Source organism: Salmo trutta, chromosome 19 (genome assembly GCF_901001165.1).
Source record: "Salmo trutta chromosome 19, fSalTru1.1, whole genome shotgun sequence".
NCBI classification, from domain to species: domain Eukaryota; kingdom Metazoa; phylum Chordata; class Actinopteri; order Salmoniformes; family Salmonidae; genus Salmo; species Salmo trutta.
The window spans coordinates 35,336,407-35,351,236 of NC_042975.1; the positions used below are offsets into that span (position 1 = coordinate 35,336,407).

The 14,830-nt window shown below is 45.5% G+C and overlaps 1 protein-coding gene across 1 annotated transcript in view; it reads left to right on the plus strand.

Moving 5' to 3' along the window:
* The window catches only part of LOC115154444 (neurite extension and migration factor), a 35,427-nt gene extending 32,993 nt beyond the window's left edge, over positions 1 to 2,434 (plus strand). Inside the window, exon 4 of the mRNA XM_029700660.1 lies at positions 406 to 2,434. Within this exon, the coding sequence (XP_029556520.1) occupies positions 406 to 469 (64 nt within the window). The 3' untranslated portion in view covers positions 470 to 2,434. The remainder of the gene's footprint in view (positions 1 to 405) is intronic.
* The last annotated feature ends 12,396 nt before the right edge of the window (positions 2,435 to 14,830 follow it).

Consider the following 14,830-nt stretch of genomic DNA (forward strand, 5'->3'; position numbering starts at 1 on the left):
CCTCACTCTATTTCCTCCCGCCTCTTGCTCAGTTCCCTGGGTTCCCTTACTGCTCTCACTTTTTGACTTAAATCCAAGTGTTGCATGGCAAAGACATTAACCCTGACTACCCCACCTCCTTCTTTTACCCTGAAACAACTTGCATGTGAGCTTTTATTTGTTCCGGCGAAACTACCTATTGTGTGATTGATTGTCTCTAGCTTGACTGTGATTTCGAACTACCGTGGCTGCTTTTTGTTTCTGACACTGCTGCTTGATTCACATTTCTTGGTCTTTAGTTTGTTTTGTTTTTTGTTACTTTAGGTTTGACTTTTGTATAATAAGAAAAATTGCCTTGGAACTGTTTTGAAAATCATTTTTGTGATACTTAATGGTTTGCTTTGTTTTTTCAATTCTCCATTTCAGCGGAACAGCTTGCCCCTCCTTAACAATGTCAAAATTCAGTTTGTGGCTCTCCACAAATGTTTAAAATAACAGTTCAAAAGTTGTCCGTCCTTACATTTAGTCAATGGTTGCCTTCAGTGTACAAAGCGAGAGTGGAGTAGAGTTAGTCATGAGGGAACAATAGAAGTGTTCTATCATTACTGATACCACCCAGCCATTCCATTTGTGGATGTTTTACTGGTGTAGGAGAACTGTATCGCTGTTCTGCTGGGAACCAGACTTTTCAGAATAAAAAAGGGACATTTTTGTATTAACGATAAGACGACTTTCTCATACTGTCCTAATTTTCTTAATATCTGGAAATGGCATTATTTGTCATTGGCTTTTTGCCATGGTTTGGGGAGAGGAGGTGGGAGGGTAAGTGGAGTAAGTACCCAGAATTGCAATTTGTTAATGCTATTGTACAGAGACATATGCACTATTTGCAGAATATGACGATAATTATAATTGTTGAAAATGGAATTATGTGCCAAACGTTGAACAAGTATCTGTATAAACATTTTCTATCTATATGTATATTTGCTGTTTCATGTTCTTTTTGTTAGGGTTGGGGGGTGGGGGTTCTGGACTTCGGTGGCCGGTCGACATTCTAGAGAACTTACACTTCATTCCGTTTGCCAAGCACCTGCAGCTGACAGTGATACACCTTTTACCAAAATGCAAATGACTGTCTTTTCATTCATACATTCCTTTGAAATGATTGCCATCTGAACTCAAAATCAACAGCCAGCATGGCGATACAGAGAAGGGGATTAAATAGGTCCTGTGGAAAGCTGCCATAAGCTGTTTCAGCAACTAAAAAGTAGCACTGTGTTAATAAGAAATCTTTATGCTCTAACAGGTTAGTTCAATCTTGAGGTTTGAATTTGTACTATACTCAAGGTTAGTATACTGCTTCATGTAATCTCATGCAATCTCATGGATTCACCTACCACTGCACAAACATGGAGCTCTGTATTAGATTTCTACAATTTATTTCAATTTACATGAATTGATACTATCCATCAGAGATCGAATATTTATTGTGAAGACCTTTGTCTCTCGAAACACCCCTTCCCTCCATCTTCTCCAAGTTGCCAGGCTAGCCATTGAGACTGGGGATCAGGACAGGTGTCACCACCAGGTGGTGTGGAGTAGACTGCCTTATATCATCCCTGCCCATTGTTAATTGAATGTATTTGACTTCCTCTCCAACACGAGTTTTATATGATGTACCACTGTTGAGCTGCCTGTGAAAGGTGCTTGAAAGCAAATGAACTTACAGGTAACTGAAAAAAGGAGGAAGAAATCCTCTGTGCCCTATTTATGAATGTATAAGATACTGTTATGTTTGATGTAATTCTGCCATGATTTTGACATTAATTAGATTTGTGTTTTGCCATTTTTGTTGAAAATAATATTGAGCTTTATAAATATTGTCAGAGTTGTTGCCAGAGGGATTCCAAAATAACTCTTGACATCCTCCATGAATCTTGTATATTTTTCAGTGTGCCAATTTGTAAAATATTTTCTAAGTGTATATTTTTCTTAGAAAGTGCTGTGAAGTATTTGTAAATGTGGATACCCTTTTTTCGCCTTTATAGGCAGTGAAAGGGATGTATAATGACATGCCTTTGGTTTTAAAAACCAAAATAACAAACATGACAAAAAAAATATAAAAGGAGAGAGGGAAAACACTGGGAAAAAAGCTGTAACATTTTGTCGGAAGTTTTGTAATCAGACCAATCTTGTTGTGGGAGTGTAGTGCTATAGTGTAAAAAGTATGATAAAAGAAAAAGAAAAACTGAAATAAAGACATATTTGTGATTTTATTGCTGTTTTATAAATCATTCTAGTATCATTTTGTTTTGTTGTAACTGTTGCAAAGGTTTAAATATTTGTGAACAAGCCTGTATGGTGACAATGTAATATTGGTAACTTGCTGAGTTTTGTAATAATGTTTATGGAATAAATATAAAATAAAAATGAGGTTTTGATTCCTGCTTTCAGATGAGGTCTCCATTTTCTTCTCTCCAGGGACTGTATTGCCATCTTTCTGAAAATGTATACAGTCCTTATGTTGCATGGATCTTAAAGACTTCAAAAAGTGTTGACATTACATTTTACTTGTAGTTTGTGTAGTTTGTCTGCAAATAGATTGACTCCACAAAATGCTAAACATGTTACTTCATATACAGTAACAGTCAAAGGTTTGGACACAGCTACTCATTCAAGGATTTTTCTTTATTTTTACTATTTTCTACATTGTAGAATAATAGTGAAGACATCAAAACTATGAAATAACAGATATGAAATAATGTAGTAACCCAAAAAGTGTTAATCAAATCCAAATCGATTTAAGATTTTAGATTATGCAAAGTAGCCACCCTTTGCCTTGATGACAGCTTTGCACACTCATTCTCTCAACCAGCTTCACCTGGAATGCTTTTCCAACAGTCTTGAAGGAGTTCCCACATATGCTGAGCACTTTTTGACTGTTTTTCCTTCACTCTGCGGTCCAACTCATCCCAAACCATCTCAATTGGGTTGAGGTCGGGTGATTGTGGAGACCAGGTCATCTGATGCAGCACTCCATCACTCTCCTTCTTGGTCAAATAGCCCTTACACAGCCTGGAGGCGTCCAGTTAAAAAACAAATGATAGTCTCACTAAGCGCAACCAGATGGGATGGTGTATCATTGCAGAATGCTGTGGTAGCCATGCTGGTTAAGTGTGCCTTGAATTCTAAATAAATCACAGACAGTGTCACCAGCAAAGCACCCCCACACCGTTACACCTTCTCCATGCTTCACGGTGGGAACCACACATGCAGAGATCATCCGTTCACCTACTCTGCGTCTCACAAAGACACGGCAGTTGGCACCAAAAATCTCAAATTTGGACTCATCAGACCAAAGGACAGATTTCCACCGGTCTAATGTCCATTGCTTGTGTTTCTTGTCCCAAGCAAGTCTCTTCTTATTATTGGTGTCCTTTAGTAATGGTTTCTTTGCAGCAATTTGACCATGAAGGCCTGATTCACGCAGTCTCCTTTGAATAGTTGATGTTGAGATGTGTCTGTTACTTGAACTCTGTGAAGCATTTATTTGGGCTGCAAGTTCTGAGGCTGGTTACTCTAATGAACGTATCCTCTGCAGCAGAGGTAACTCTGGGTCTTCCTTTCCTGTGGCGGTCCTCATGAGAGCCAGTTTCATCATAGCGCTTGATGGTTTTTGCGACTGCACTTGAAGAAACTTTCAAAGTGCTTGAAATTTTCCGGATTGACTGACCTTCATGTCTTAAAGTAATGATGGACTGTCATTTCTCTTTGCTTATTTGAGCTGTTCTTGCCATAATATGAACATGGTCTTTTACCAAATAGGGCTATCTTCTGTATACCAACCCTACCTTGTCACAACACAACTGCTTGGCTCAAACGCATTAAGAAGGAAAGAAATTCCACAAAAAAACAAGGCACACCTAAACTTAATTGAAATGCATTCAAGGTGACTACCTCATGAAGCTGGTTGAGAGAATGCCAAGAGTGTGAAAAGCTGTCATCAAGGTAAAGGGTGGCTACTTTGAAGAATCTCAAATATAAAATACATTTTGATTTGTTTAACACTTTTTTGCTTACTACATGATTCCATATGTGTTATTTCATAGTTTTGACGTCTTCACTATTATTCTACATTGTAGAAATGTTTAAAAAAATAAAGAAAAACCCTTTAATGAGTAGGTGTGTCCAAACTTTTGACTGATACAGTATATATATTTTCAGACATTGCTTTGATGAATAGGCACTTGTTTAGAGAGACTACAATACATTTACTCTAGATTATAGAAGCCTTGGATAAACCGGTCGAACTTGTTGACTAGTTATCATGAAGTTTTAGTGAAAAGTGTTTAGTTTTAAATAGCTGTGTAAATAAGTAGGCCAGACAATTTTTTCTATATTTTTTGGCATAAACTATGCCTGTGTTAGTAGTCAGGCACCTCAGCAGATGGCAGCATTCAATCCTTTTTTCTTTATGAGGAATAGTTCAGACGGTCCTGGTGCATTGCTAGGCCTTGTAACATATGGTTAGCATGGATTATACATTGCACAATAGCTATGTTCATATATACTTCATCCACTGCTGCATACATTTGAACTGAATAACAGCTAAATAGGAATGTGTGTGAATGTTGACTGCAACAACAAAAAAATCTAACCAAATGTCAAATATTCTGTTGTTTATCTATTGTTTATGGTAACAGGCAAACCCAAGGTCAGAATGCTCAGTAATCGAGTGAGAGGAGTAAGAACGTCTAGTTGTCTACCACTGAAAGGAACACAACAGAATGTTTATTAATGTAACTTGTAGGGACGGGGGAACAAATCACAGCTGTGGAAATCCACAGGGTGCATTGTACAACTAGTTGTTGGCTCCCATTTTCCTCAAGGTAAGGAGGGGTGGAAAAATCACAAGGGAAAAAAACAGACTTTCACATAGGAGTTTCCACTAGGATGCATGAATGAAGGATATATGTGCAAACCAATGACTGTATATATGAAGGTGCAAAGCCGTTTTTTTTTCTTGCCAATATAGTTATTAGACAGCTTCTGACAACATTTTGGCCTATGCAGATCAATGCACTACTAGGCCAAGGGATTCACATTGAGAGGGGTTGTCTATCTCCTTGTCTTCATCAACACTGATCTGGACAGGTGAAACAAATGCTTGGCCTCCAATACAATGCTTCTATCTATATTTCTTCCTGCAATGTACTACAATAGACAGTAGCCTAGACTGTACTGTCCATCCCTGCCCACCACTGAACCAGAGCGGAGAACGAGCCCCTAACATTCCTATCCAGTCAGATTGTATGCTCATGTGTTTTGCCAAGAAATTTGACACACAAGTGAGTGACAGACCTGGTAGAGAGTATGGTGAAACAGAGACGACACTGTCTGTCCTGCTGAGTTTTGATGCAGTCTTAACCCGACAAAGTCAAACTAGGATGTGTCAATTATCCTGTGAGAGATTTTGTTTCAAACCCATTATAGTGTTTTAGGTGCCAAGCTTATGGTCATGTTGCAGCAGTGTGTAGGAGGGAGATTCCTAGATGTGGTAAGTGTGCAGGTGGGCATGAGTCAAAGGAATGTGTAGTATTGGTGCAAAACATTGTGTGTGTTAACTGTAGGAGTACCCATGGTGCTGGAGATCAGAAGTGTCCATTGAGAGAAAGGCAGGTTGAGGTTGCCAGGATCAGGGTAGTACAGGTGTCATATGCTGAGTCAGTGAAGGGAGTAGTAGAGGAAGATGGGTCCAGGGTGAGGGATCCAAAGAGGACCCCTGTGAGTAGGCCGAGGCCAATAGACAGTGATAGGAATAACTATCAATGTGCTTCAGTAAGGTTGGTTTCATAGCCATGATTACCCCTAATTGGTGCCATCAGCGTCGGGGTGTCCAGCTTGGTACTCACAGCACGTTCCTCCCCTCTATCACCCACCCCCGGGGTAGACCTCCCGGGATACCAACCCACCCCCGACCGGATGGGAGGCGTGCTCAGGACTAGGTTTGCGCGTGCTTAGGACTAGGTTTGCGTCCCTCCTGGAGAGAGCGTCCGCATTGCCTTGCCCCCGACCTGTGGATAACAGAGAAAGAGAATCGCTATAAGGACAGGAACCAGCGTGTGAAGCGGTCATTCGTGTTCTTACCTCTTGCCATCCACACGAGTCAGGCATGGTGATCAAGGTGAAATTCCTCCCAAGGAGGTAATACTTGAGGGTGTCCAGCACCCACTTCCCCTTCTCGGTAATCGAGTACTTCTCCCTCTGGAGGACATACATGGAGTGCTCCTCGCCTTCCTGCTCTTGGGACAAGACGGCCTCCACCCGTGTCAGACGCGTCGGTGTGGACCAGGAGATTTTTTGAGAAGTCCGGGGTGGCGAGTACCGGGTGAAAACAAAGCGCGTCCTTCAGGGCCAGGAATGCCGCCTCGGTGTCCTCCGTCCATCGCACCGTCTGGGGTAGGCGTGCCTTCGCTAGGTCTGTGCGGGGAGAAGCTATTGCGGCAAAGTTAGGTACAAATCAACTGTAATAGCCTGCTAACCCCAGGAACAACTTCACCTGCCTATTGGTTCGGGGGACCGGCCATTCACCAATGGCGTAATTTTTTTTTTCTTGCTTTTTTATGGCAGTTTTGGAGCAGTGGCTTCTTCCTTGCTGAGCGGCCTTTCAGGTTATGTCGATGTAGGTGTCACGCTCTGACCTAGAGAGCTGTTTTTTCTCTGTTTAGTTAGGTCAGGGTGTGATAGAGGGTGGGCATTCTATGTTTGGATTTCTATGTTTTGAGCCGAGTATGGTTCCTAATCAGAGGCAGCTGTTTATCGTTGTCTCTGATTAGGAATCATACTTAGGCAGCCCTTTTTTCCACCTTTAGTTGTGGGATCTTGTTTTTGTGTTGTGCCTGTGAGCACACCATTACTTCACGTTTCGTTTGCCTCTGTATTTGTTTTGGAGAGTTTCATTTATTAAAACATGTGGAACTCTACGCACGCTGCGCCTTGGTCTACTCCTTTTGACGATTGTGACAGAACTACCCACCACCAAGGGAGCAAGCAGCGTGATATGGAGCTATGGACAATTAAGGAGATAAGGAGGAGTATATCTTGGGTTTTGGAGGAGTTAGGGGCAGGAGAGGAGCGCCTCCCAGGGGATCAGGTATTGGACAAGTGTCGTGGCCTACCGGGGAGGAACGAGAGGCACCCCCAAAATATACTGCTCAAAAAATAAAGGGAACACTAAAATAACATATCCTAGATCTGAATGAATGAAATAATCTTATTAAATACTTTTTTCTTTACATAGTTGAATGTGCTGACAACAAAATCACACAAAAATAATCAATGGAAATCCAATTTATGAACCCATGGAGGTCTGGATTTGGAGTCACACTCAAAATTAAAGTGGAAAACCACACTACAGGCTGATCCAACTTTGATGTAATGTCCTTAAAACAAGTCAAAATGAGGCTCAGTAGTGTGTGTGGCCTCCACGTGCCTGTATGACCTCCCTACAACGCCTGGGCATGCTCCTGATGAGGTGGCGGATGGTCTCCTGAGGGATCTCCTCCCAGACCTGGACTAAAGCATCCGCCAACTCCTGGACAGTCTGTGGTGCAACGTGGCGTTGGTGGATGGAGCGAGACATGATATCCCAGATGTGCTCAATTGGATTCAGGTCTGGGGAACGGGCGGGCCAGTCCATAGCATCAATGCCTTCCTCTTGCAGGAACTGCTGACACACTCCAGCCACATGAAGTCTAGCATTGTCTTGCATTAGGAGGAACCCAGGGCCAACCGCACCAGCATATGGTCTCACAAGGGGTCTGAGGATCTCATCTCGGTACCTAATGGCAGTCAGGCTACCTCTGGCGAGCACATGGAGGGCTGTGCGGCCCCCCAAAGAAATGCCACCCCACACCATGACTGACCCACCGCCAAACCGGTCATGCTGGAGGATGTTGCAGGCAGCAGAACGTTCTCCACGGCGTCTCCAGACTCTGTCACGTCTGTCACATGCTCAGTGTGAACCTGCTTTCATCTGTGAAGAGCACAGGGCGCCAGTGGCGAATTTGCCAATCTTGGTGTTCTCTGGCAAATGCCAAACGTCCTGCACGGTGTTGGGCTTTAAGCACAACCCCCACCTGTGGACGTCGGGCCATCATACCACCCTCATGGAGTCTGTTTTTGACCGTTTGAGCAGACACATGCATATTTGTGGCCTGCTGGTGGTCATTTTGCAGGGCTCTGGCAGTGCTCCTCCTGCTCCTCCTTGCACAAAGGCGGAGGTAGCGGTCCTGCTGCTGGGTTGTTGCCCTCCTACGGCCTCCTCCACGTCTCCTGATGTACTGGCCTGTCTCCTGGTAGCGCCTCCATGCTCTGGACACTACGCTGACAGACACAGCAAACCTTCTTGCCACAGATCGCATTGATGTGCCATCCAGGATGAGCTGCACTACCTGAGCCACTTGTGTGGGTTGTAGACTCCGTCTCATGCTACCACTAGAGTGAAAGCACCGCCAGCATTCAAAAGTGACCAAAACATCAGCCAGGAAGCATAGGAACTGAGAAGTGGTCTGTGGTCCCCACCTGCAGAACCACTCCTTTATTGGGGGTGTCTTGCTAATTGCCTCTAATTTCCACCTGTTGTCTATTCCATTTGCACAACAGCATGTGAAATTTATTGTCAATCAGTGTTGCTTCCTAAGTGGACAGTTTGATTTCACAGAAGTGTGATTGATTTGGAGTTACATTGTGTTGTTTATTAAGTGTTCCCTTTATTTTTTTGAGCAGTGTACATTTTTTTGGGGGGGCACACTGGTAGTTTGGCTGGGCCAGGGGTGAGACCTGAGCCAACTACCCGTGCTTATTTTGGTGAGCATGTGCCTGCCTCTCGCACTCTCTCTCCAGTGCGCCTCCATAGTCTGGTACGTCCTGTGCCTGCTCCACGCACTCTCCCTCCAGTGCGCCTCCATAGTCCAGTACGTTCAGTGCCTGCTCCTCGCACTCTTCCTCCAGTAAGCCTCCATAGCCCAGTACGACCGGTGCCTGCTTTGAGCACTCGGTCCTCAGTGCGTCTCCCCAGTCCGGTGAGACCTGTTCCAGCTCCACGAAGAAAGCCTCCAGTGATAATCGATGGTCCGAAGCCTGTAGAGATGATCCATGGCACGAAGCCTCTAGTGATGATCCATGGCCTGGAGCCTGTAGGGTTGTTCCATGGCACGAAGCCTCCAGAGGTAATCCATGGCCCGGAGCCTGTAGAGATAATCCATGGCAAAAAGCCTGTAGGGATTATCCATGGTCCGGAGAATGTAGGGATAATCCATGGCACGAAGCCTGTAGGGATAATCCATGGCCCGGCACCTGTAGAGATGATCCATGGCACGAAGCCTCCAGTGATGATCCATGGCGCGGAACCTGTAGAGATGATCCATGGCAAGGAGCCTGCAGAAACGGTCCCTAGTCCGGAACCTACAACGACGCTCTCCAGTCCGGAGCCTCCAGCGACGCTCCCCAGTCCGGAGCCTCCAGCGACGGTCCGCAGCCCGGAGTCTTCAACGGCGGTCCGCAGCCCGGAGTCTTCAGCGGCGGTCCACAGCCCGGAGTCTTCAGCGGCGGTCTGCAGCCCAGAGTCTTCAGTGGCGGTATGCAGACCAGAGTTTTCAGCAGTGGCCTGCAGGTCAGAGTCGTCAGCGGCGGTTGGAGTCCCAAAGCCTCCGGCAATGATCCATGGTCTGGTTCCTCCAGACACACAGAAGCGGGGGGATTAGTGGGCACTGGGGGTGCTACGCCCTGAACCAGAGCCGCCACCAATTATAGATGCCCATCCGGACCCTCCCCTATAGGTTCAGGTTTGCGGCCTGGAGTCTGCACCTTTTGGGGGGGAGGTTACTGTCACGCTCTGACCTAGAGAGCTGTTTTTTTCTCTGTTTAGTTAGGTCAGGGTGTGATAGAGGGTGGGGATTCTATGTTTGTATTTCTATGTTTTGGCCGGGTATGTTTTCCAATCGGAGGCAGCTGTCTATCGTTGTCTCTGATTGGAAGCCATACTTAGGCATCCTTTTTCCTTTAGTTTTCATGGGTAGTTGTTCTCCGTTTAGTTGTATGTTGCCTGATGGAACTGTTTGCTGTCGTTTTGTTTCTTTTGGATAAGTGTTCGTTTTTCATTCAAATATATTATGAGCACGCAACACGCTGCGCCTTTGTCTCCTCTATACGACGCCTGTGACAGTAGGACTCGTTTTACTGTGGATATAGATACTTTTGTACCCGTTTCCTCCAGCATCTTCACAAGGTCCTTTGCTGTTGTTTTGGGATTGATTTGCACTTTTCGCACCAAAGTACGTTCATCTCTAGGAGACAGAACGTGTCTCCTTACTGAGCGGTATGACGGCTGCGTGGTCCCATGGTGTTTATACTTGCGTATTATTGTTTGTACAGATGAACGTGGTACTTTCAGGCGTTTGGAAATTGCTCCCAAGGATGAACCAGACTTGTGGGGTCTACAATTTCTTTAGATTTTCCCATGATGCCAAGCAAAGAGGCTAGGCCTTGAAATACATCCACAGGTACACCTCCAATTGACTCAAATGATGTCAATTAGCCTATCAGAAGCTTCTAAAGCCATGACATAATTTTCTGGAATTTTCCAAGCTGTTTAAAGGCACAGTCAACTTAGTGTATGTAAACTTCTGACCCACTGGAATTGTGATACAGTGAATTATAAGTGAAATAATCTGTCTGTAAACAATTGTTGGAAAAATTACTTGTGTCATGCACAAAGTAGATGTCCTAACCGACTTGCCAAAACTATAGTTTGTTAACAAGAAATTTGTGGAGTGGTTGAAAAATGAGTTTTACTGACTTCAACCTAAGTGTATGTAAACTTCCGGTTTCAACTGTATATCGCCTTCCCCTCTAGTGGTCGATCAGTTTGTCCACCTGGGGCATGGGGTAGGCGTCAAATTTACTGACCTCGTTCAGGCCCCGGAAGCCATTCAGAATGAGACAGTTCCGTCCGGTTTTGGTACCAGCACTATAGGGCTAGACCACTCACTCTGGGACTCCTCCAGTACCCCCATCTCTAGCATTGTCGTCACTTCCCGCTAGACCGCCGCCCTCTGGGCTTCTGGTATCCGGTATGGCCATTTACACACTTTTTGTCCCGGACGTGTGTGTATATGATGTTCCACAAGATCCGTGTGCCCTGGCGCCTTGGAGAACACGGACGTATTCCACTGGACCAACTCTCAGAGCGCTTGTCGTTGGGTTGGGCTGTGGTCTTCCCCCATGGAAACTTCGACGGTTGGTGGACCTTATAATGGACGTCGCCTATCCGCTCAACAATGTCGTAGGGCCCGTGCCACGCAGCCAGGAATTTGCTCTCTGTTGTATACGCGCTCCTGGGCGTGTTGCGCCAGGGCCATGTGCTCCCTCACCACTGACCAAATCACCTTAATCCTCTCCGTCATCTCCTCCACGTGTTCCACCACGCTGCAAAGGGGCTTCGGTTGGTCCTCCCAGACCTCCTTGTGGTTAGGTCCAGCAGTTCGCAGGACCGACGGCCATACAGGACCTCAAAGGGGGAGAACTCAGTGTACGCTTGTGGTACCTCACCGAGAACATCAGGTGGGGCAGCAGCTGGTCCCAGTTCTTCCCGTCTCTCTCGATGACCTTCTTCAGCATCTGATTTAGGGTCTTATTGAATCATTCGACTAGCCCATCCTTTTGTGGATGGTACATGCTGATCCTCACCTGTTTGATTCAGACATCTTTCATTACACGAGACATGAATGTGGTGCCCTGGTCCGTCAGGATTTCCCGTGGAATATCCACCCGACTGAATAAATGGAAGAGCTCCCGTCCAATACCTTTCACTGTCATTGCGCATAACGCCTCTGGATACCGGGGGGCATAATCCACGATTACCAGGATGTACTGGTGTCCCCTTGTGCTCTTCACCAACGGACCCACCAGATCCATCGCCACCCGCTCAAACGGCACCTCTATAATGGGCAGGGGAACCAAAGGGTTTCTATAATGTGCCCTCATGGCTGTGATTTGGCACTCCAGGCAGGTACAGCAGTAGTCCTCAATTGCGCGCTTGACTCCGGGCCAGTGGGATTGATTCCCAATCTGCTCCCTGGTTTTCTCCTTCCCCAGGTGTACCCCGAGCAGGTGGGTGTGGGTGAGCTGCAAGACAGTACTAACATACTGGTTGGGTATGATGAACAATTATTTTGTCTCCCCGTTGCGCTTTACTATCTGATATAATAAACTACGCTTGATCGTCAAGTGTGGGTAGTGCCACTCACTTACCCCAGGTAACAGCACGCCTTTCACCGCGATCACCTGCCCCTCACGTTCTGGAGGTTGGGGTCCTCTAACTGGGCCGTCTCGAACTGGCCCGTGAGGATTCCCTTGTTGGGCGGCCCGTCTGGTGCCTCCACCTTCATAAAGGGCAGCCTGAGGTCCGCCTCTGACGATGGCTCATTTCCGTGCGCAGGGTCATCTCCCTCCTCCTGGTCCGACAGTGGACACCTCTCACGGCGGGATGTGGGTTGCGCAGGCGACCGTCCTTTTTCCTCACGCGCCTCCCCAGGTCCCTCCTCCGCACTGCCTGAAAGAGCTGGTGGCTCAGGATAAACTGAGCCACCAGTTCCTCCATGGTAATCTCCGTATGCTCGACCCCACGGCACCTAAAGCTACTGAGATGCTTGCGTTCTCTACCGTATGTGGTAAACTGTGGGGTGTTGAGTTGAGCGCACAGAGATGGACACAGAGACAGGGACAGGGAGGTTCTAGTCAGAAAACACGACTTTACTAGGCAACAAAAAAATGATGTAACAACATAATAACAGGGTTGGCTCGGTCCTTCTTCTCATATTCAGCTCCGTGCCTCTGGGAGTTTTGTTTCCCCCTATAGGCTCACCCCTTGCCTCTCTCTTTTTCTCTCTTGGGTTGCGCTACGGTGCTCCATTTATGTGGCCTGCACGGCTAGTTGGCACTCTCCCCTAATTACCCCTAATTGGTGCCATCAGCGTCGGGGTGCCCAGCCTGGGTACTCCAAGCAGAGGGAGCCAACGTCGCGGCACGCGAAGTGTGGGTGAGATTCACAAGAAGGGGTCTTTTTATGTGTGTGTGTCTGCGGATCAGAAGAAACTTGTTTTAAGAATCAAAAAGATATCGGAGTGGAATGTTTCCTGTATGGATGTTTTTTGTAGCAGTGTGCCTATCAAAGGTGTTATTTCTGGGGTGGTGCAAGAAGTAAAGGCAGAGGATGTAATTGAAGACATACAGTAACAGCCAAAAGTTTGGACACACCTACTCATTCAAGGGTTTTTCTTTATTTTTATGATTTTCTACATTGTAGAATAATAGTGAAGACATCAAAACTATGAAATAACAGAAATCATGTAGTAACCCAAAAAGTGTTAAACAAATCCAAATCTATTTTAGATTTTAGATTCTTCAAAGTAGCCACCCTTTGCCTTGATGACAGCTTTGCACACTCTTGGCATTCTCTCAACCAGCTTCACCTGGAATGCTTTTCCAACAGTCTTGAAGGAGTTCCCACATATGCTGAGCACTTTTGGCTGCTTTTCCTTCACTCTGCGGTCCAACTCATCTCAAATCATCTCAGTTGGGTTGAGGTTGGGTGATTGTGGAGGCCAGGTCATCTGATGCAGAACTCCATCACTCTCCTTCTTGGTCATATAGCCCTTAAGCAGCCTGGAGGTGTGTTGGGTCATTGTCCTGTTGAAAAACAAATGATAGTCCCAATAAACGCAAACCAGATGGGATGGCGTATCGCTGCAGAATGCTGTGGTAGCCATGCTGGTTAAGTGTGCCCTGAATTCTAAATAAATCTCCTCCTCCATTCTTCACGGTGGGACCCACACATGCGGAGATCATCCGTTCACCTACTCGACGCAGAGTAATTGAACGGATGATCTCCGGATGTGATCTCCGCATCCGTTCACCTACTCTGCGTCTCACAAAGACACGGCGGTTGGAACCAAAAATCTAAAATGTGGATTCCACCATTCTAATGTCTATTGCTCGTGTTTCTTGGCCCAAGCAAGTCTCTTCTTATTATTGGTGTCCTTTAGTAGTGGTTTCTTTGCAGCAATTTGATCACTGAAGGCCTGATTCACACAGTCTCCTCTGAACAGTTGATGTTGAGGTGTGTCTTTTAGTTGAGCTCTGTGAAGGATTTATTTGGGCAGCAATTTCTGAGGCTGGTAACTTTAATGAACTTATACTCTGCAGCAGAGGTAACTCTGAGTCTTCCTTTCCTGTGGCGGTCCTCATGAGAGCCAGTTTCATCATAGCGCTTGATGTTTTTTTACGACTACACTTGAAGAAACTTTCAAAGTGCTTGAAATTTTCCGGATTGACTGACCTTCATGTCTTAAATTAATGATGGGCTGTCATTTCTCTTTGCTTATTTGAGCTGTTCTTGCAATAATATGGACATGGTCTTTTTCAAAATAGAGCTATCTTCTGTACACCACCCCTACCTTGTCACAACACAACTGATTGGCTCAAACGCATTAACCTGTTTGGGATAGGGGCCAGTATTTTCACGGCCGGATAAAAAACGTACCCGATTTAATCTGGTTACTACTCCTGCCCAGAAACTAGAATATGCATATAATTAGTCGATTTGGATAGAAAACACTCTAAAGTTTCTAAAACTGTTTGAAGGGTGTCTGTGAGTATAACAGAGCTCATATGGCAGGCCAAAACCTGAGAAGATTCCATACAGGAAGTGCCCTTCTGTAGCCTCTCTATCGAAAATACAGCATCTGTGCTGTAACATGACATTTTCTAAGGCTTCCATTGGCTCTCAGAA